The sequence below is a fragment of the Brienomyrus brachyistius genome, chromosome 16 (genome assembly GCF_023856365.1).
Source record: "Brienomyrus brachyistius isolate T26 chromosome 16, BBRACH_0.4, whole genome shotgun sequence".
In the NCBI taxonomy this organism is placed as follows: domain Eukaryota; kingdom Metazoa; phylum Chordata; class Actinopteri; order Osteoglossiformes; family Mormyridae; genus Brienomyrus; species Brienomyrus brachyistius.
Window position 1 is genome coordinate 13,901,642 of NC_064548.1, and position 21,215 is coordinate 13,922,856.

The following is a 21,215-nucleotide window of genomic DNA, read 5'->3' on the forward strand; positions in this document are numbered from 1 at the left end:
CTAATGTCCACCTGGAGTTAAATTAATTTAAAGCGGGAAAGATAAAAAGATTGCGATGTTAAAGAGTTCAGCGATGTGTCCTGCGGGATTTATGGATATACGTGGGCTGATACTGCTTTTGTGTTCATTATCCTCCAGTCACCTCAGAAATAGGTTGCTGTTGTGGCACATTTTTTAAATAGCTGTAAGAGATACAGCACCAGGTTTCACTTTGACTCTGTGTCCTTAACTTCGAGGAATCTCAACGCAGGCGTGGGGTTCGTGTGCCAGTGACAATCAGAGTTTTCATCCCTTGCCTCTTCACTGACATCTTTATGAATTTACACGTTTCAGTGGTTGACGTTATATATTTCGTCGAAGTCGCAGGTGATTCAGTCACTTATCAGCGTGAAGATGGAGACGCCGATCCATTCCAAAATTTAGCTGCAGTGCAATTTACTTAATTGAGTAATAAAATGTGAGGTCATATACGTAAAATTTAGGACTGCTAGGCACAGTGAATGGGGAAGTGGTAAAAAAAACTACAGCAAGTGTCTCTTTTAATTAAAAAAAAAAAAAAAAAACTTTTTCCAGCCCAAGATGATTGGCCCATTAAGTTTTATGTAGTCAGGATGAAAAATCAGAAAAGTACGTCTTGTGTATTACAGTGAGCACTGGTTTGTTGTATCTGTGTAAAAATAACCACAGGAATGTATGCGGTTTGAAAAACTCGCCACTCCTGACATTTTCATCCTCTGTGGGGGCTCCTGATAAGTGTGGGGGGGAGGGTGAAAACAGATAAGATGTCGGCATATTTCCTCCTTGTCCTTACAGCGGCCCACTTGAAAAATGTGGCAGCGTTTTGTTTCCCGCTAATCGCGCTTGCTGCGCTGAGTCGGCCGCTAGCCTGCTCAGCTTCCTGTTCCAGCTTTCAGTTTTTTTTTCTTGGCTGGAAGTTCATTTCCTGACAGAAGTATCTGGATTTGTTTTCGGGTCTCCTACGTTCATGAGGCCGGTGGGGGAGGCCAGTGGGGTTTTGGGCATGATTTACTTAGATGTGTTACATTGAAGTCCGGCCGCAGTGATCACTGGAAGTGTTAATCTGGATGTTTTATTGGCAGTGATGGGGAAGGTTGTTTACTGGGCCATCAGTACTGAAACATCAGCACTGAACATGTAGTTTCTGTTTAAAAGCTGGGGTTGGTGTCTGGCTCAGCGGGCTAGTCCTCTGTGCCAGTGATCTGAAGGTCACTGGTTTGAATCCTGTCCTCAGCACAATAGTCACATGTCAGCTGGGGCCTTCAGCATGACCCTTAATCCCCCGAAATGCTCCATAGGCACCGGATAAATGGCTGACCCTGGGCTCTGACCCCTCGCTATGCTCTCACCTGTATGTACGTGTGCGAGTGTCTCAAAAAGAGGAGCAAGATGTTATATGTGAAAAACTAAAACTAAAGACTTCCAGTATACCTGTACCAAGAGCTATACTTGTGCAAATGGTAAATAGTGCTGTTCCATTTGCTTTTTTTTCCAATTTAATTTTAGTTCATCAGTGTCAGGGTATTTTAATCAGTCATGTGATGGTCTAGTGTGTGTTGACACACACAACATATGTGAGAGGTTTTCACGAACTTAAACAGTTAGCGTGCTTTAAATATCACCTGTTGAAACTGGGTTAACCTTCAGACATTTAGGAAACCAAGGATCTGTCAAGCCTTTGAAATCACCCCTGTGTTGTGTCTTTTTAATTGGGAGCTTTATTTAATGTGTTCGTATGGTATTAATCACCACAGAATTTCCTTGTGAAAGACTTGGCACGTTTACAGTTTTCCCCTCTGACTGTAATGGCTGTTTAATTACTCAATAAAGGTGCTGTATAGATCTCCTTCCTCTTGTGTACTGTTAGAATGATATTGATTTTGTCCTCCAATGCAGTTTAGAACTGTGTGCCTGTCAAGGAGAGCCAGCCTTTAAGAGAGGTTTCCTTTCCATCAGCCGCTATGGCATAAACAATAATAATGCCAAATATTAATGTTGCCAGTTTTGTCGTGTCGTTTTTTTTTATTTTTTTACAGTTTTGCGTTGTGGTTACTTTTATTCTGAGGCGCGCTTATTGTGAAAATGCATGAATTATGTTTTTCTTCTGAGGGAACATGGAATTTTTGTTCTTGAACTTTGTACGTACATACATACATTCATACTTACGCCTTTGCATGTATGCATGTATGTAACTTTGGGGGGGGGGGGCGTCAGGATCCCCCCCCCCACATAATTTACACACATGCATACTAACTTACATATATCTAGACATTACACTTTAGTTACTCCTGAACACTAGTGTTTGTCCTAGTGTTTGCGGAATTTGATATATTCCGCAGCGCGACGTCGTGCGTTTCCCATAAACGGTCACGTTTAGCGCCCCCCACCCCGTGTAGCTGTCAGTCTGTCAGTGGCGGCTCTAGCCGTCCTGCCAGCCACGGCACCCGGAGGACTTCATCCAGCGGCCGTCCGACGACAGTGAGCTGCCACGGCATCATGCCGCGGATATAAAGCGGGGCAGCCGCCCGCTGACCTGCACGCTATAAAGGACCAGAATCTGTACTGTGCGGCACCAGTAGCTGTTCAAGTGCTAAGAAAATAGATAAATGCATTAGTATCGCGACGTGATTTTAATGAATACAGCGCAACTCGTAATAACGACCTCGGCATTAACATTTGTGAGGCGCGTTTCCTGGCAGCGGTTTAAGTTCACGTGGGTCAGCATTTCAGCCCCTGTAGGCTCACCGCAGCTTTAGCGCTTAGCAAATAAAGGAGAGTTTTGCTTTATGTCGGAAGCAGAAATTGCCCGTAATGTATTCGGCCAGTAAACGTAACAGCTATAGTATAATATTTGCATACGTATCAGCGGCAGCATTCGGCGGGCTGCGTCCGCGCTGCCCTGTATCAGTGCGTCCGTTTCCGGGGGCCCGAGCAGTCACTCCGCGCCAATGACGGTCGCTCTTCCGGAGGAGCTTCATCTCAGTAACACGACTTCTTCGTCTTTTTCAAATGTGTGTCGTCTAACTTTACCTGCTTTCACAGGAAATCATGTTTTCCCTTTGTTTAATCCATAAATATTACTATAACTTAAGATATTCAGCACTGTACTGGTCAAGGAACAGGATGACGGTGCCCCGTGTTTTTTTTTTTAACGCTGAACGTGTAATTCCACGCTTAAAATACATCATGTAGTAAAACGTTTTCGGTGAAACGTATTTACGTTTTCTTGTCAATATTTAAATGACATAATGAAACAATTATCCACAGAATACACCTTTTGTATTTTAAAAAATAACATAAATGTAGTGTGATTACCCTCTTGTAAACTGAATATCCTGCAGTGAATCATATAATTGTGAATTGAAATAACTAGGGGAATGGATCTTTTGTGAAATTATTCCAACTACATCCATAGCTAGTCACCATATACTGTTATAATTTCCATATCTTTTTTTTTGAAAAATGCTCTTCAAACAGATAACTAAAACCTTTATTTGGCATAAAATATAAATAATTGTGTGAAATCATAACCTTCCGTTTTGGTTACCTAATTTTGCTTAGAAAGCAGGGAACGTTCATATAAAATTGCCCAGAATATGGATGTCATTAAACAACTTGTTACATTTATGTGTGACACGGAAATGCTCATTTGAAACTGCAATACACCTGTAGTGAATTTTATAACTGCCCAATGAAATCTCATTAAAAATCGGTATGCTCTTAGACACATAAAAAATGGAATCCTTGTAGGCTTTTAGTGGAAACATTTGATTTCAAATAAATGTAAAACTGCTGCTTGTAATTGTTCATCCAATAGTATATTTGAAGGCAAACTGAATTATAGGCCTGCCGATCGATCCTTTTATGTGTCATTACCCAGCAATTAAATAATAATAATAATTAATTACATGTATTTAACAAATATATCTTTATATCCTATGTGAGGATTTCTTGAGTAGTTCCCAGTGACTGAAACCTTTAATTTGGCCGAACGGTTAAAGCTCTCCTCTGCCGGTGTTTGTTTGCATGAAGCCTGAAGTTGCAATACGCTTGGGTGGTGAGTGACCTTAGGTTGTGTATAGTGATGAGTGGGGATTTGCTCCGTAATAGAATTGTATCTAATTAATTTGCGGAACCTGCAGATGCAGCACATCCGCGATTCCCTCATTATTCAGCCGCATAAATAATTGCGTGTATGTGGCTGTTTAGCGTAATGTGTACATTTTTTAAAATGAGCTTTTTTTATTAAACTGATAAGAGCAAGTCCTCACAAACTGCTTTGTTTCTCGTGCTGTGCATCCTTATGGAATCCAGTGTAGGCTGTAGATTGGACGCATATCTCCGAGTTCATAAATGCGGGGGAATAAGGAGGGCTCCGTTGGTGTGCAGTTTTATTAATTTAACTGCTGCTGATTGGTCAGCCTGGTCTATAATGTGCCTTGCATGCATAATTAGGAATCTGACAAATTCATGAAGGACGTCGTGGCCTTCTGATCCTCTTCTTCCTCTAAGTAATTAGTCAGTGGCCAAGCTATGAAATCTGTTCCAGGAAATTCAGAAACCTTGAAGGTGTCTTCTGGAATATTTCCTGTTTGCTCATCTTTGTGCCTCATTTCCCCTGAATCTGACCAATCTAACCAGGCCATGTTCACTCTCCCTTTCTCCCACCTTCTCTTTCTCTCTCTCTCTCTCTCTCTCTCCCTCTTTCCTTCTCTCTACCTCTCTGGGTACCATGTGGCAGCTGGTCTCAGTCAGCACTTTATTGCAGATAGTTTCCATTTCAGTGCATTAGGCTGGACAATGACCAATGATCCACCATAGCCTATTGTAAAACATTAGATATGGCTTAATAAAAATGGAGAATGATGAATTTACCCTTATGAAAGAACAATCTGGAAATACACCTACGAGATGCAGTGGTGGGGGGGGGGGGGGTCTTTATGAAGGAGACTCAGGTGATTAGGGTTTGACGTGTGGATTAGTACATGGGTTCATTCCAGTGGTCAAATTGTGGAAACACATCCAGTTTTGTAAATTGCAGAACTTTATTCCAGTTACTCCAGGTACTTATTTAATCGTCCAGTGTGTGATATTTGTAAACATTCTTTCCTTGTTCATAAACATCATCACCAGTATTTGTGTAGTAATTTTTGAAGCTTAATGCCAAAAATGCTGAGTGTTTTTACAATTTTGGCCACCAGTGTCATTGCTCCCCTGTCTTGGTGACTTGCACTAAGTCATGGTACAGAACCCTGATATGTACGTCGTACAAATACCTTCCTATGCCTTCCTGCACATTCAGCTTACAGGAATGGGAATTTGCTTTGGTACCATCGAATCAGGTGCTATTCCCTCAGCAGAATCCATATTCTCTGCCCAGGTCCGTCTCCACATGGTTCTGATTGTGGTCCTGACACTTCAACAGCATCATATAGAATAAACTGCCATATAAGGACAATATATTTTTTTTACCGCACTTCCTCTTACTTACACATTTAAAATTCATTCTCAGTATTCTGGGAGCAATGTAAAATGCAAACCCTCTGTGGGCTTAATCTGCATTTACACATCAGTATAACATAGGAGAGTATTTACCAGTGAATACTTGCCAAAATTAAAATTGATTAGTTTCAAACTTTGCCATTGTGCTGAGTACAGGTACTCAGAACATGTAGTTCCTGTTTAAAAGCTGGGATTATGAAATGTAGTTATCATGTAATTAAGTGCAAATAAAATGTATGGAAATGCAATAAATAGAATACATTATAAATGCAGATAAATTATCAACTGGTAAGCGTAAATTATGTTTCTGTGAATATTTATATGTATGAGGGAGCCCATAGCTTAAGGTGCTAAAGGTGCAAAAAAGCAGGTGGACATCGGCTTTTGAATATCCGGTCTGAACGTGCTGTAGTTTTATCATGAGTTTTTTTTCCTCACATTGGGGAATGTTTGTCAGTCTGTTTACACCCCCTCCCGATTATCAGACCTCGCTGAGCAGAAGACTTCACGGCTACATAAATTCCGATATGTATGCTCAGTCTCCAGCCAAATCAATTCTGGAATGACAGCTAAACCCGGGCGATGGGAACTTCAGGCTTTTGAGATGTGGTGTGTCAGGGGCAGTGGTGCACCATCTAAGATTATCTCACCCGCTGCCAGTCTCCTGTCCTTTTAAATCTGCGGCCCTTCACTTCGGTCCCACTCGCTGACCATTTCTTCCGAGAGGTCGAATGCTGATCTCTGCCCAAGAAGTTATCCCTGAGATCACAGCCGTTTAGGTAGCGCTTGAGAATGGTCTGTTTATTTCTTTTTTTCATTTTATTTATTTAATTAGATTCATAATAACGATTTTTAAAATGCTATAAATCATTTAGCAGTTGCACCTGTGCGCTACTTATGGGTTACATGCAGGTGAACATCTGTAGAAGAGAGAAACACAGGAGGAAAGAAATGCATCTTTTTAAATTCTCTTACCCTTCATTTGCACAAAAAAGGTAAAATGATGCAAGAGTTTGTTTGCCGCAAATAAATGCTATTTTTTTCTTGTTTTGTTTTCCTTTTGTTTACTGAGGAAGAGGCGACTAGTTTCTTGTAGTATGTAGGAAAACAGCACATTGGACAGGGAAGTAAAATGTTTTGATAAACGGCATAAATTAATTCTCTGCTATGGAAATGTGTGTTCTAGTTATACTGCTCCCTGGAGTATTGTGATTTTTCCAGTTGGAGTCAGAAGTTTAACTTGCTAAATATGATCTTGAATGCATTTTCCCCTTTACTAAATATCATTTAACTCCAAAAATTCTTACCTGATAAATACTCCTACTTACCAATGGAGGGAGAAAATGATGAAGTAGAATGATTTTAGATTCAGATTTCACTTGTTCGTGGGAAAGTAAAAATCTGGTGATTAGCTTTTGGTAACTCTATGGTTGCCTCAAAACTTAAAAAAAAAAAAAAAAAAAAACTTATTCCATGTTCTCTAACATTAGAAAAATTCCAGAATTGATTAATTGAAGATATCTAGTTATAAGTAGTGTAGTTCTGCTAAATGGCTGTAGCTAGATAACTTTTATACAAAGTAAGAAGGCGGCACGGAGTTGTTTATGCGGACCATTTTTTCAGGATATATTCTCTCTTCCTAGAGCAGAGCGATGACTGCGTGCCTGCAGGAGAAGAGACTCGGAGCAGATTCTGGAGGTAGCTGCACCTTCTCCTCTAAGATTAGACACAAAACCAGTAACTCAGGCTTTGTTTCTGAATCAGTGACTCATTTGTCACTAACTCTTTTTTTTTTTAAGTAGGAACTACAAAATTCATGACTTGAATTGTTTATTTATTTCTCACACAAGTGAAAGCTTGTGTAAATTAATAATAAAATAAATGTGTGTGTGTGTGTGTATGTATGTATGTATGTATATACACACACACACACACACACACACACACACACACACATGTATATGTGTGTGTTTTTGTGTGTATCTATTTATGTGTATGTACTTTAAATTTTGGGGTTGTACAGTTCAAGTTTAAAAGGTACCACCCATTTTTTAATATAATTTTCCACATTTTTACCATTTGTCTGTTAATCACAGTTTTGCGTCACAGTGTTTCTTAATTTTAGTCCTAGCGTTTTGCAAATAAAATGGCTGCGAAGCCTTTGCCGTATCCCGCTTATGTTCATAAAGTACCGTGTACCTTTGAATGTCGTGTTTTGGCCCTGCTGCGTCCTCACGTCAGGCTGACGTTTCAGTGTGACGCGTCTCCAGCGCCATGCGGCTGCAGGCCTGCTGGGTGTCCCTCTCTCCAGGACGCATCTTTGTAGAGTAGGTTTCGGTCAATGAGCCAGTATCAGGCGGCTTCAGCTGGTCCGGTTCTGCTCCCTTGGAGTGAGTAAGCATTCCCTGGGAGGCCGGGCGGGAAGGGGGGGGGGGGGGCACACCCGTTCATGTGCTCGACGGGGCCGCAGTCAGTCCGTTTCAGAGCTTTGTCGGCAAATGAGTCAATCGGCGCAGAAATAGCAGCTCGGGTTCGATTAGCTGGATTGCGGGAAATTCACATGAGTGTGACTTTAGCTATGCCTTTTGTCTGGAGAGTGTGGTCACACGGTATCAAGCTGTGTAAACAAGACGCTGCTGGGGGGATATTTTTGAGCTGGCTGAAAAATGTCACCGCATTTTGAGGACACGATTGTGTCACTTGGAATCGTGAACATCCAAGTGATGATCAGTGATTGGACAGATGCGTTTGCGGGATCTTGGGTACCAAAAGGGAAGATAACCATATCCATCTGTTTATTCATCCCTTCATCTATCTATCCCTGTGTCTGTCTTTCTGTTTTGTGTAGGGTCACAGGGCTAGAGCCTATCCCAGGCAATGTGGGGCGCCTTGGACTGGATCAGCCAATCACAGGGCACACGCAAGCACATACGGCTGGATTTCGAAATGCCAGTTGACTGAAAAACAGAGTATCCAACATAAAGCCATGCAACAGGCAGACTAGGGAAAGTGCACATACACAGAGCGTGGGCAGGATTCGAACCCCTGTGTGTGCACGCTGTTATCTCCCTTCTTCTTTCAACTTCATACAACGATCTTTCAGAGTGATGCACACTCCATTCCACCCACAGCCCTGTAGGGGTCCAGCTGACTGAAGGTGTCACTACAGACTGTTTGGAGGAAGAGTAGGCCAGCCATGTAACCCTCCTGATGGGCTATGAGACAGCTGATGTTATCTGAACCTCCTTGTCAAAAATGGCTCAGTTATTGAGCGTACTACTGCATGTGCTTTGCTTTTGTTGTATTTTTTATTTTATTTTCTTTATTTAGTCTAACCTCACACTATGCCAAGTTCTTAAAGCACAAAGCTATCAACAGGTGTATTTCACAAGGTGCTGGGTGCTCCTTAAACATAAAACGGTACAGTACTGCAGTCAGCAAATGTTAATATTGCAATACAAAACTCCTTCCCTGCTAATCAAGTTAGAACCTGATATCATTACTTGATTGTCTAAATCTCTATTACGTAATTATTTTGGCATATTCAATTTTGAGTTGTGAAGTTGGGTGTTCCCCTCAAAAAATCAGCAGAGAATCGGACTAAAACGGCAATATCGATAAACAGTTACTTAATGTAGCTCAGGTTTCCATTACAGTGAATTCACTTTTGTAACCTGAATAGCTGTCACACTGTTAACAGTTGTCTCATCCTGCTCTGATCATTTTCTAATACCGTTACTGAGTTTATCGATTGCTCATTACTCTTGCCATCTGAGATATTGTGTTACCATGAAATTTTGTTACGCTCAGCCTGGGTTTCATTTATAGGCTTCCTCTACTTATTTGTGCATCTTTGGTTGGTGTCATTGAGATAATCGTTTGATTTTTTTTTTTTCCCTCACAATATGAAACATTGCTCTCATTAAACCTCGCGGTTAACAGGCGGAGAGCATGATTGTGTCCCTGTGTTGGTACTTCATTATGGCTGTTCCATGTCCCGACCAGTTTTACGATGGAAAATTCTTTTTTTTAAATTTTGTTCCGGTTCATCAACAGCTGAAAGAATGCAACAATAAAACTTAGGGGTCAATTCAGGGGATGAGGACATTCATTCGCTTCACCTGTGCCTTGTTGCCCTCACGTTAAATCGGCTTCTAGCTTTCCTCTTGGGCGAAACACATCCCTAGATCCCGATGCCGCTCCCACACCTCGTTGCAGCCCTTTCCCAGACCCAATTCCTGTTTCCCCTCCTTCCCATTTGTGACCCATCACCACGAAATGAGTCTTATGGGTGTAATTCTACCAGTGCGACTTAAGACTCATTTCGTAGTGATGGGACACATTTGCCGGAGCCGTGTTCTGTTCAGGCCGTTTTTTTGTTAACCATCATCTGCCCCAAACCAAGTCTCTACTCCTTCCTCCTACCCTCAGATAACATTGTACTGCTGCCCCCCCCCCCCCCCCATCCCACCCAAAGAAAGCCTCGCAGACAGTAACTGGGTTGAATGCTGGACAGGGATTGTCAATCTCTCCGTACACGGACAAACGCGTCTGTGTATGGACTCGTCTATATCCATGGCAAAATGTTTTGATTGAAAGAAATAAAAAAATTGTAGGCTTTGTTTTTAAATACCATGTCTGTGGTTAAAATTGCATTTTGAACACAATGTCTTTCACAATTCATCATGTTGCCAGTTGAAGTTGGGTGTAAAAAGCTTGAATTTAACCAGATTGCGGTGTGGAATTGTACTATCACGGCCTAAGAATACATCTGTTAAAAAGCTGTTAGTTTGGTTTTTCTCCCCAAGGGATGTTTATATTTCTGTGATTCATTTAGTAAATAAAAATGAACGGATAATGTAAACTAACACTCTCATTCGAGTATTACTGCAGAGCACACTGCTAATAGAATATCAGCTGTTTCAGTCTCACAGATCAGTGATTTAGTCAAACAGTGAAGAATCGCTGTGGGTTAATATTAAAGGATGGTGTATTTATAAGGCTTTCTAAAGGAAGTCACTTCACAGGAAATGCAAAATGGAGCCCCTTTTGTCATCTGAAAATTAATTATTCACTTAACTGACCTTATACTGCATATGTAGCCTGTGTTGATGTGTTTTATATATTTGGTTAAACAATGCAATTGAATATTAAGTATTCATGATAAAGAGATTTTAAAAAAATATTTTTTAATCTAGTCTGGCAGTGTGCAAATAAAGGTGCTTTTAACTATCAGCAGAAGTAGAATGCATATGCAAGGAATAGACAGGGCTTTAAACTTTTAGTTTAAGTAATATATAACTGAAACAGAAGTATTGTAATGATTTGTCTTGCATAATGCAGCATGATATTATCGAGAGAGCGCTGGGATTTGTTTGTTTGTTTGTTTAGAGAATCAATAGAATATTCCAGAATTGAGACAGGCAAAGCATATATCAATATGGCGTGGCACCTCAGGTGGGGTTAGCGCGTTTTGCCGTTTCCGGAGAGCTGGCGGGGCAGTTTGTTAGCCAAGGACCTAATGCCATTACCGTACATGTTATTACATCCACAACAACGATAAAACTTCTAATTCGTTTCGATTATTAAAGCACGTTGTTGGTTTAATCTGATGTATTATGAAATTTAAAACATGATGTCAACACCGTGGAATGGTTTGTCCGTTCGTCCTTTTTTGTGTTTTGATTAAAAATGATAGTTTGAGGTATAAACTTCGGCGTCCTACTCTGGAAAACGGCTGGGTAAATGCATTTCGTACGTTTTTTGGCAAATCCGAGCGCAAGCCCCCGCCCCCGTGGACCTGTCTGGTGGGCTTAGGAGGCGAAAGACGGCGCTGCGCCGGCGGACTGTGCAGCGGCTTGAGACTCAGCGGAGCTGTTTGCCGGAGCGAGATGATTACAGCGCTCCGCGGCGGGACGGACGCTATGAGCACGGCCGTGAATATTACTGTGATTACACGGAGTGCTCCGGTCACGGGGAATTGACTGCCTGACTGATGTTCCCAAAACGCCGAGGACAATGGAGCTGCACTCGTTTGCAGCCCCCACCCCCTTCCTCCCCTGAGCCTAAAACGGGAGAGTGATTAACCCCTCTCTAAAAGCGGTGACCGGGCGCTGAGAGCTGTGTTACCGGCACAACTGCGCCTTTACTTCCACATTTCGAAGGGTGGAGGGGGAACACAAATCGCTCTGTCGGTGGCCTTACTGCCAAACAGCAGACCTTAAGTTTTTTTAGGGTGTTCTTCTAATTTTGGCTTAACTTTTCACTGTAGCTTCTGTTTTCGAATTGCATGTGAGTTGAGGTTTATGTGCCTAATGAAAATTTTTCAGATATTCAAAAATGCGCTGTGACTAGAAGAAGACAGACTTTGTAACCTAACCCTAAAAGGCTAAATAAAGGAGTTAAGTTGCCTTGGGTTTAGAAATTCATTGTTATGACTGTCTGGTTTGGTTTTGTTTTTTTTTGGCTATTGAAATATATTGTGATATATAAATTAGAAGGTTTAACTAGACAATCCACTTTAGATGTTCCAAGATTTTTTTTCCAAGCAATTTATTTTTGTACTATCAGGGGTGTGCAAATTCTTTTTTTTCTTCATTTATCTAAATTGGATAATTTCCAATATTTACAGTTTGTTATTCACAAGTACTGATATTAGTTTCCATGTTTACCACAGAGCATGACAGATATTTTGTTTAAACATAAACAGGCCTGTTAACTTGGAGATGTGTAAGGTCTTAACTATCTTCATAAGCGTGTTTTCATATCAAAATTCTCCTTAAATTGCTGGCAAATTGGTATTGTTCTCCAAGGAAAAAGTAAAATAATGAAATGAATGAATGAATAAATAAATAATAAAGATGAAAGGTTTCATGAACAAGAAGCATTAAATGCTACTTAAATTAACATAACGGCTACATGGCAGACAATCCAACCATCCTAGAGACACAAGCTAAGGATTTTTTTTCTACTATCCCTTGCTAAATGCCAATTTTCTGAAGACGAATGTGCATGTAAAGCCTAGATGTTTTTCTACACTGACATTTATTGACTGATGCACGCAGAGGCAGTGTACACGCTAATGACACCGCTGTGGATCGCAAGTAGGCCTTTGTCCATTTAAAATATGTAAGGCTGCATTTTAAAATTTGAAAAGCTGCATTAGCTAAGCATAAATTAAATTTGGAGTGATTTAGTTAGATAAGTACCATTTGAGTATCATGATTTTAGGATTTTAATCTGTTCATTTTGCAGTACGCACACTTTAATATTACAATGGATTTTAGTAAAACTGCTGTCTATTCTCTATCCAGGTGTTTTTGGCTGCCTTTTGAATTAGACCTGTTGCTATGAAAACAACACCGTTTGATTTTATTGAAGGTGTGGGGACCAGGGACACTGCGCTCTGCTTCTCCTCTTCGTGTACAGCTCTGCAGTCTCCTGTGCTCTTTGTGACATGGATGGATGGAAAGATTTCTTCAGTGTCTCACTGCATCTGACATACCCAAGTGGGCAGTGGCTCCTCCGAAGCTAAGGCAGACCAAAATATAAGCTGAAATATGTGGCCTCTATAATAGAAGAACCATTTTTTTGCTAGCTAATGATAGGTACGATAAATTAAACGTATAAGCAATGCTCAACATAATTTTAAGTATTTATGTTCAATATCTGTAAACAGGTCCTACTGTCACTGCATAAAAATGTGATCGTGTATTAGTCTAGCGAGAAGGTGGACCACTGTGGATGTAATACTTGTGTATACTGTTCATGAAACTATTGAATAGTAAATGTTAATCGTTTGATCAATCTATCCATCCATATACAATATACATTTCCCCATGTTTGGTAGCCTGGAGAGTATCCTAGAAAGTGAGGGAATGACATGGGAGACACTGGATGGGATGTCAGACCACGGCAGGGCTTGATGAAGTGATCAAAGCAAGCAATTCTTCTTCCTCTCATTATTTCATAATAAATTAATATAATAGGGCTGCCAATATTGAAAGTAACCTGCTCAAGTCAGAATGAATTATGACCTGGAACTCTGCTCATTGCGTTAAAATACATATAGCTCTAATGATAATGTTTTCTTTGGTAAAATTAAGTTTTGATAAATAATTGGACCTTTTAAATCCATTCCCCCCCCCCCCCCCCCCCCCCCAGTGGTCACAGAGCCCAGTTTATGTAGCGTAATTATGACGCTGGGAACCATACCAGTCTGCTTTAGCACATAATCACAGCGAAGCCGGACTTTAAAGAGCTCGTTACAGAGGTTTTTCAGAGGAGTGGATTATTAGACACTGGTACCTAACAAGCATCTCTGCCGCAGCTAATAGCTGGGAACTGTAATGATTTTCATTAGGCTTTGCTTCCCTTGATAGTACAATTCCACACCATTTTGATGGTTTGGTGTGCATACTTCTGTTTTTTGGGAATGATAAAATTGGGGGGGGTAATGCCCCCCCATTACACCCCGTTTGCAATGTAGATTGTGTCTTCTTGGTGCTCTCGCTCTTTTGCTTCCCTCCTCCTCTTCCTTCATTTATCTGCGGTTAAACTTTACTTTCTTTAGTTGTACTTCCAAAAATGAGGAAAGGAGCCAAACAGAGTTTTCTTCTGACTTGTCATTTGTAGGCAAGTTGCATTTCAGATGCAGGATGGGCTACATTATACTGTATTTATATAGGAGCGCTGTGGGATTTGTCTTCACCTTATCCTCTTCATTTATGCTTCCAGCTTGCCATCAGGTTGAACAGATCTTCATATACGTGATTTTTCCCCCCCTTATTCTGCAAGTGAAGCAGTGGCCCCTTGTGCCAAACGTTTTAGGATACCGCTAGCTACGAGAGGTGGGATGTGCTAGTCCAGAGTGCCCACTTTGAATTGCATGTTAAGATTCCTTAGCGATTTATTTATTTATTTTTTTTGGTGCGATTTTTAAACATTTGTGTAGATTTTGCTTAGAAAAAGGCACCACACAAGGAAAGTTTGTGTTAAAACAAATGTGGTGTTTTTTCTGAAAGGATGCAGTTGGAATTCTTTTAGGGTGTGATTTTTATTAGTGCTGAAACAGGAGGATGTGCGGGGTCAGTGTTGTGAAAATATGTAAACATGGCCTATTCAAATGGCCAGTGTGTACGATAAAAGTGCCTCAGTTTTTAAAAAGGGCTGCTTTGTTTATAGCCCTTCCCTTTGTCTTTGGCATTTCTTAATCATTAGCTTAGAAGCCTGACAGGCACACTGGCCACGGCACAATTGGTTTTGACTAAAACCTTGTAAATTAACCAATTAGCGCAGCATCATGCCGCTAATTAGCTCCTGGTGTCTGGTGTGGCAGCTCGGAACGCAGCGGGGTGGGAGTCGCGTGGGAATGTATTGGGCCGCTTTGTCACCAAACGAACGCCGAGCCCCCCCCCCCCCCCCCCCCAAACCTCGGACTGTCGGAACCCTTAAACGGAAGGGGCGTATCGGTGGCCAGACTAGCGGAGCTGGATCACATTGTTGGCCTTGGTGTGTCGAGAGGCGTTTGTTTGCAGAGTGTTGTACTTTTGCAATAAGGTTCTGTGTGTGCATTTGTATCTCCGTTCTGACAAAAAAAAATTTGGTAGACCGCCATTGCATTCCAATCTATTCATTGCAGCCTTTAGCTACCCGTCGATTCGGAGACGTCAGCGCTTGTGAGTACTGAGCTATGGGTATGTTCCTGCAGATGAGGGGCTTAATCAAGACGGTGCCTTTGTTATTTGCAGAAGCTATAAAGAGAAAGACCGAAAGACAAGTGTGAGAATTCCACCCCTCCGAAAAACATCACCCCAACCCCCCCGCACACACACACACTCTGAGTACCACGGATGGGGAGGCGGCAAGAGGGCCGTTGTAATTCATCCCGAGCTTTGGGCCTTTGTGTGATGAAGGCCGCTGAACGGCGCCCAGGAGATTGGTTTGCTGCACTTCACGGAGCAGATATGAGACCGTCTTCGGCCGCTTCAGATGAGACTTGGATTATGGAGTGACCTGCGATGCCTGTGTCATATTGGTCCACGCGGGGTGCATTATACTGTGCTAACTAGGTGTTTGGGCCTGGATCGGAGCAGCACCCTTCATGTCAGCCGTGTCACGTATTTATTACGGGGAGGGCAGTGTGGCGGGAAACTTGGGGCTGGAGGTTGAAACAAAGAGTGTGTTGATTCCGCTGGCATTTAAGGGCCTGGGAATGATGGGCCTCGCATAGGTTTGGGGGGGGGGGGGGGGTGTTGGCGTTCCATGGCTGGCTTATGTTTATTTAAAAGACATGTTTTTTTTTTTTTAAAATGCATTAAAATTGCCCTAGTGGATCCCACCCCCTGCCTTTATGTGTTTTCATGTTTCTAGCACAGGATTCCTCTAGATTCTCTGGTTTCTCCTCCCAGCCAAAAACATGAGGATTAGGATGACTTGGTGTCCCTAAATTGCCCATTATTGTTGCCCATCATATATTGCCCATTATTATTGTACAGCACTTTGGTCAGTGAAAACCTGAGTTTTAAATGTGCTTTATAAATAAAATGTTTTATGTGTGTTTGTGTGTGTGATGGACTTGTCATACCATTCAGGGTGTCCTTTGTTCTACTTTTCCTGGCCTAGACTCCAGGCTTGCCATAACCCTGCACTGGATAAAGAAGATGGATGGGTTAAACTAAACATGGCATGTTTTTTTTCTGTTTGCGAAATTGCAGGCTTTAAGATGCAGTGGACGCCGGAGCATGCGCAGTGGGCGGAGCAGCACTTTGACATCACCGCCAGTGCCCACTCCCATATGCATAAGGCTGAGGCTTTTGTGGGTCACCTGCAGCACAGCTATCACTACGCCTGGGCCAATGATGACATCTCGGCGCTCACCGCCTCCAACCTCCTGAAGAAGTACGCCGAGAAGTACTCGGGGATCTTGGAGAGCCCCGACGAGCGGATGCTCCTGGGCCCCTACTCGGACGCCACGGGGCTCCTGAACGGGAGAAAGTGCGAGAGCGAGCCTTGGCAGGATGGGATCTATCCGGCGAGCTGCGTTCCAGATGGCATGTGTGTGAGTAAGGCTGGAGTGACAGCTGCCCTGCCCCCGGCAGACATCTCTGCCAGCATCGGCAGCTCCCCGGGGCTGGCCGGCAGCTTGACGGAGACCAGCTACTCCAGCAGCAGCTGCGGAAGTCACACGGTTGGCGGTCTTCACTCGGCGCTCTCATCCCAGGAGTACCCGACGGCTTACAGCGGCTCCTTCCTGCATTCGAGCTATGGCGGGCAGTCTGCCCCTGCCCTCTCCTCCCCTCACCCCTCGCCTTTGCATGGCTCGGGGCTCCTTCAGCCTCCTCCTCCCCCACCCCCACCCCAGACTCTGGTGCCCACCTACAACGCGGGTTCCTCGGGGATTTCAAGTTACAGTTACTCTCCCTCAGACTACCCCCCACAGGCTGCGGTCACCACGGCCTACAGCCCTGGGGGAGCACCCCCTCCTTCTGCCTACTTACCTTCCGGTATCGCAGCCCCTACCCCACTGCCTTCCTCTACTCTCCCCGGCTATTCCTACGAGTCTCATACCCTTGCGCCAGTGACGCCGACACCTCTGAGTGTCAGTTCGTCCGGCTCAATGAAAAGGAAGGCCTTCTGTATGACTGGGCAGGGGGAGATAAACCCCCCTTATGGAAACTTCAGCTACAGCCAGCAGTGCTCCCCCGGAAGCCCTATATATAGCATGCCGGACAGCGGCATTCCAAATACTGTTGGAGGAAGCAGCTTTGACAGAAGTGCTGAGACGTCATCTTTGGCATTTAAACCCTCAAAGCAGCCTGTGTCTTCTGATCAACAAAGGAAGTTCAGCAGTCAGTCCAGCAGGGCGCCAACTCCTCCGCCCTACCTTTCATCTAGAGGGTCGAAGTTGAGCGAGCCCTTCAGCCGGTTCGCATCCCCCGGTTCGAGCGAGCATGGCGATGAGCACGTGCATCTCTCGCACCCAATACCGGGGCCCGGAGCTGGATCCAGAATCGGCTCGGCTACCTCATCTGCCCAATCTGCAAGGGAACAGCTTAAGGAAGTCGATTCCCATCTCGTTGATTTGGTCACCAGTGAGATTGTCCAGCAGGACCCCCCCATGGACTGGAGTGATATAGTCGGACTAGAGGTGGTCAAAGCTGTGATAAAAGAAGAGATCATGTGGCCCTTCTTGAGGTCTGATGTGTTTTGTGACCTTTCTACCATACCCCGGAGTGTTCTCCTGTTTGGACCCCAGGGAACTGGCAGGACATCGTTGGCCAGGTGCATAGCCAGCCAGCTGAGAGCGACATTCCTTAAGCTCAGTGGCTCTGCCCTGGTAACAAAGTGGTGCAGCGATGGGGAGAAGATCATCCATGCTGCTTTCTTGGTAGCTCGTTGCCGCCAACCCTCCGTGGTGTTCCTTAGTGATGTCGACTTGCTTCTCTCTTCCCAGCTTGGCGACGACAGCCCGTTGGACGGAACTAAGGGTGAGCTGCTTGCACAGCTGGATAGTATTCTGGCCTCATCTGAGGACCACGTGGTGGTTGTGTGCTCCACGAGCAAGCCGGAGGAGATTGACGATTCCTTGAGGAGGTACTTCATGAAGCGACTCCTCATCCCGCTTCCCGACAGCACGGCAAGACAACAGATAATCAGTCGGGTGCTCTCACAGCACAATTATTCCCTCGTTGACAAAGAGGTGGCGCTGTTAGTCCAGCGGACAGATGGTTTCTCTGGCCTGGATGTTAAACGCCTGGTTCAGGAGGTAGCCATGGCTGCTCTGCACGCTGTTGGTGGGGGACTTTCAGCTGTTTTGCCCGGTCACCTTAGGCCAGTCACTTATCAAGACTTTGAGAATGTACTTTGCAAAATTCAGCCTAGCAAATCGCAAAAAGAGCTGGACACGTACACCGAATGGAACAGGATGTTCGGTTGCGGTCAGTGAAACGCAACTGCGAGTTGTTTCTGAGCCAGAGAAAGGCAGACAGACTCCTGTTTTTAGGAGCGCAGAAGTAAATTCTACCATGACCGTAGCACTGAGGAGTTCTGGCGGTTAGTGAGTATCACACGTAAACCTTGGTTTGATGCTTGAGAACACCTAAGATAGGCACTTCTTACAAAGGTACACATTGCCTTCAGAGGGATGGGAGCCCCATGAGTGTTGACGCTGTTATGAGATTTCATTGCTATGAAGTGCCTGAAGTGGTGCTTTCTGATTTTGTGTGATTTTTACATTCGTTTGCCTCCCAAAGCTACATTGGTGCCATATGCTAATATGAATAGCTTTAACTTCAAACAACAAGAGATTCTCTGTTCTTTAAATCCGATAAAGATCTGGTTTGCCATTGGAAGAGCAACAGTATTTGTCAGTTCTACTGGGAACAGTAGACTAGGCTTTTACTTGTATTGTGAATTTTTGATTTGCTTTTTTTTCTTTCTGTTTCGCTTTTTTGTCTACCAAATCTCAGGAAAGTGATTGTTGTTTTGTACAGTACCTCAAAAAAATAGATGTGTCAAAGCACTACGTACAACTGAGAGTTTGTCGGGCTTTTTAGTTGCATTGTTTAAATGTAGGTTTACCTCAATAGGTTGGAAAGATAACAAGGGAAAGACAACGAATGTACCTGACCTTTAGTCAACATACTGGATTTCATGAGTCTTGTAGTGAATAGTTCTATATTGCTTTGGTTTTATTTAAAAGTGGTTTAATTTTATTGTGGACTTTAACTTTCACTTTATTGTGGTTTCACAAACATGTTTTTACCACGTGACAAAGAGGTGCGCAGACATTATACCAAACAAAGCCACAATCAAATTTCAAGATGTCCGCTCTACTCTGATGGCAACTGGCCAGCTAGAGGTGCTGAGGGTGAAGGTGAATGGAAAAGTAAGAAGGTCATTCTTCACCAGGACTACCGATTATAAGAGCCTAGCCGCCGCAAATTTACAGCTACAAATGATATGATTCTGCTGTTGGTATGTCATATGTATGTATGTATGTATATATTGTTACCTAAGAATTGCATAAGCCCCGCGTTTGTTTTCTACCTCAGTTAAGTGCTGTTCTTTCCGGGGATCTGTGTAGTTTATTCCTCCGTTTTCACTCTTGCTCTGGAACATCAACATCACCCAAAAAACACAGTATCAGGAAGTATTAAGCCCAGATTTGGAATGTTGCCGGCTGCTGCTACAGTCCTGTGGCAGAGCCGCCCAGCCAGAACAGCATTTACAACGTCTGCACTGGACAGTTAATGAAGGACTGATTGCTTAGCTTTGTATTACTTTTCTGAAATCATACGAGTCGCTTGCACTTTTGTTTCCTGGCCAGATGTCCAACACTAATGCAAAGACGGCATTTCAGTTCCAAGCTGGGTCTCCTCGCTTGATGTCTAAACGCCACTTTAATGAGTTAATTATCTTGCTGGTGGCTGTTCAGAAAACAGACAAAATTGTCCTTAAACGTCAAGCGTGTTGATAGTTAGTGAGTTTGGTGCCGCACTGGTCACCTCTGGACGTGGCGCAGGGCACTGGCTGAGGAATCCTGGCTTTACGACCTGCACCAGTTTCTCGAGCGGGTATGTAAGGAGACCAGATCTACACAGCTCTTAGTCTCAGATTTTTCTACAGTAAAAAATAAGGTTACTGTGCAAACTTAATATTCTATACATATAGCACAATGCATGTGGGATTAACCAAAACTGGGAGGGATGACGTCACAGTCCATATTAGCCTCGTATATGCGTTATTTTAAGCTGCTTTAATGTTTCACTGCTTTCCCTTGAATTTAACATTAACTGTTGTATGAGAGGGAGGCCGCGGTGGCTCAGGGGGGGCAGCGTTGTCGCCAGTCTCCAAGGGCCCGATTCCCACCTGCGCTGTGTGTGTGTGGTACAGTGTGTGTGGATTTTCTCCAACAATCCAAAGACATGCAGTTAGGATAAATTGCCCATATTGTGCGAGTGTGTTGGTGCCGTGCAGTAGACTGGCATCCTGTCCAGGGTGTACCCCACCCTCGTTCCTCTGGCCCCTCTCTTTCTCTCCTTCTCACTCACCCTCTCTCTCTCGCTTGATACGGCTTAATGTAAAAATAATGAAAATTATTTTGTCTGCGCGTGTAAACACATACAAGATAAATGATCATTATTTTACAGTCACTGTGTCCTTATAGCATGTGCTGACACACATGTCAAATTGCAGCTTGCAGGCCAATGTAATTTCTGAGTGTTTGCTGTTGAACACGATGCTTTTTAATTGGTTAAGAAGCTCTGGGATAACTGGAGAAAAAAGGGAAACGACCTAAAGATTTTTTTTTTCCTTTTGCTTGAATGGGGTGGGGTGGGGGGGGGATATTGATGCAAATAATTAAGAAACACATTTGAATTTCTCAGATCGCTTCCATATCTTTAAGTAGTTCTCCAGTAAAAGGACAAGCATTTTAATGTGGTAGCAGTTTGAATGAAGTAAAAGGAAAATCAATGCGGAGCCTGCATCTCTCCCGACGTTCACTAAGACGCTGAAAGCTATAAGGCCGCCTGGCAAATGCTGATGTTCATTTCAGCTTCTCCATTGTTCCCGTACAGACGCTACCGTAACACTTTGTACAGGAAAGGCAAACGAGAAGAAAATGCTGATACACCAACGTGTAATTTTTCCCTTTTGTATCATCAGACCAGTCTGGTTTCCCAGACAAACAT

At 43.3% G+C, this 21,215-nt stretch overlaps 1 protein-coding gene across 8 annotated transcripts in view; it reads left to right on the forward strand.

Annotated features, from left to right (window-relative positions):
* LOC125710200 (fidgetin-like) overlaps positions 1 to 20,837 on the forward strand; it is a 30,926-nt gene extending 10,089 nt beyond the window's left edge. For 4 of the 8 annotated variants that reach the window (XM_048979653.1, XM_048979655.1, XM_048979648.1 and 1 more), the window contains one exon: positions 16,236 to 20,837. In XM_048979653.1, coding sequence (XP_048835610.1) covers positions 16,236 to 18,466 — 2,231 coding nt within the window. In that variant the 3' untranslated portion in view covers positions 18,467 to 20,837. Of the gene's footprint in view, positions 1 to 7,163; positions 7,219 to 16,235 lie in introns of all 8 variants that reach the window. The other 4 variants (XM_048979647.1, XM_048979651.1, XM_048979649.1 and 1 more) reach the window with 2 other exon arrangements.
* Positions 20,838 to 21,215: the final 378 nt, after the last annotated feature.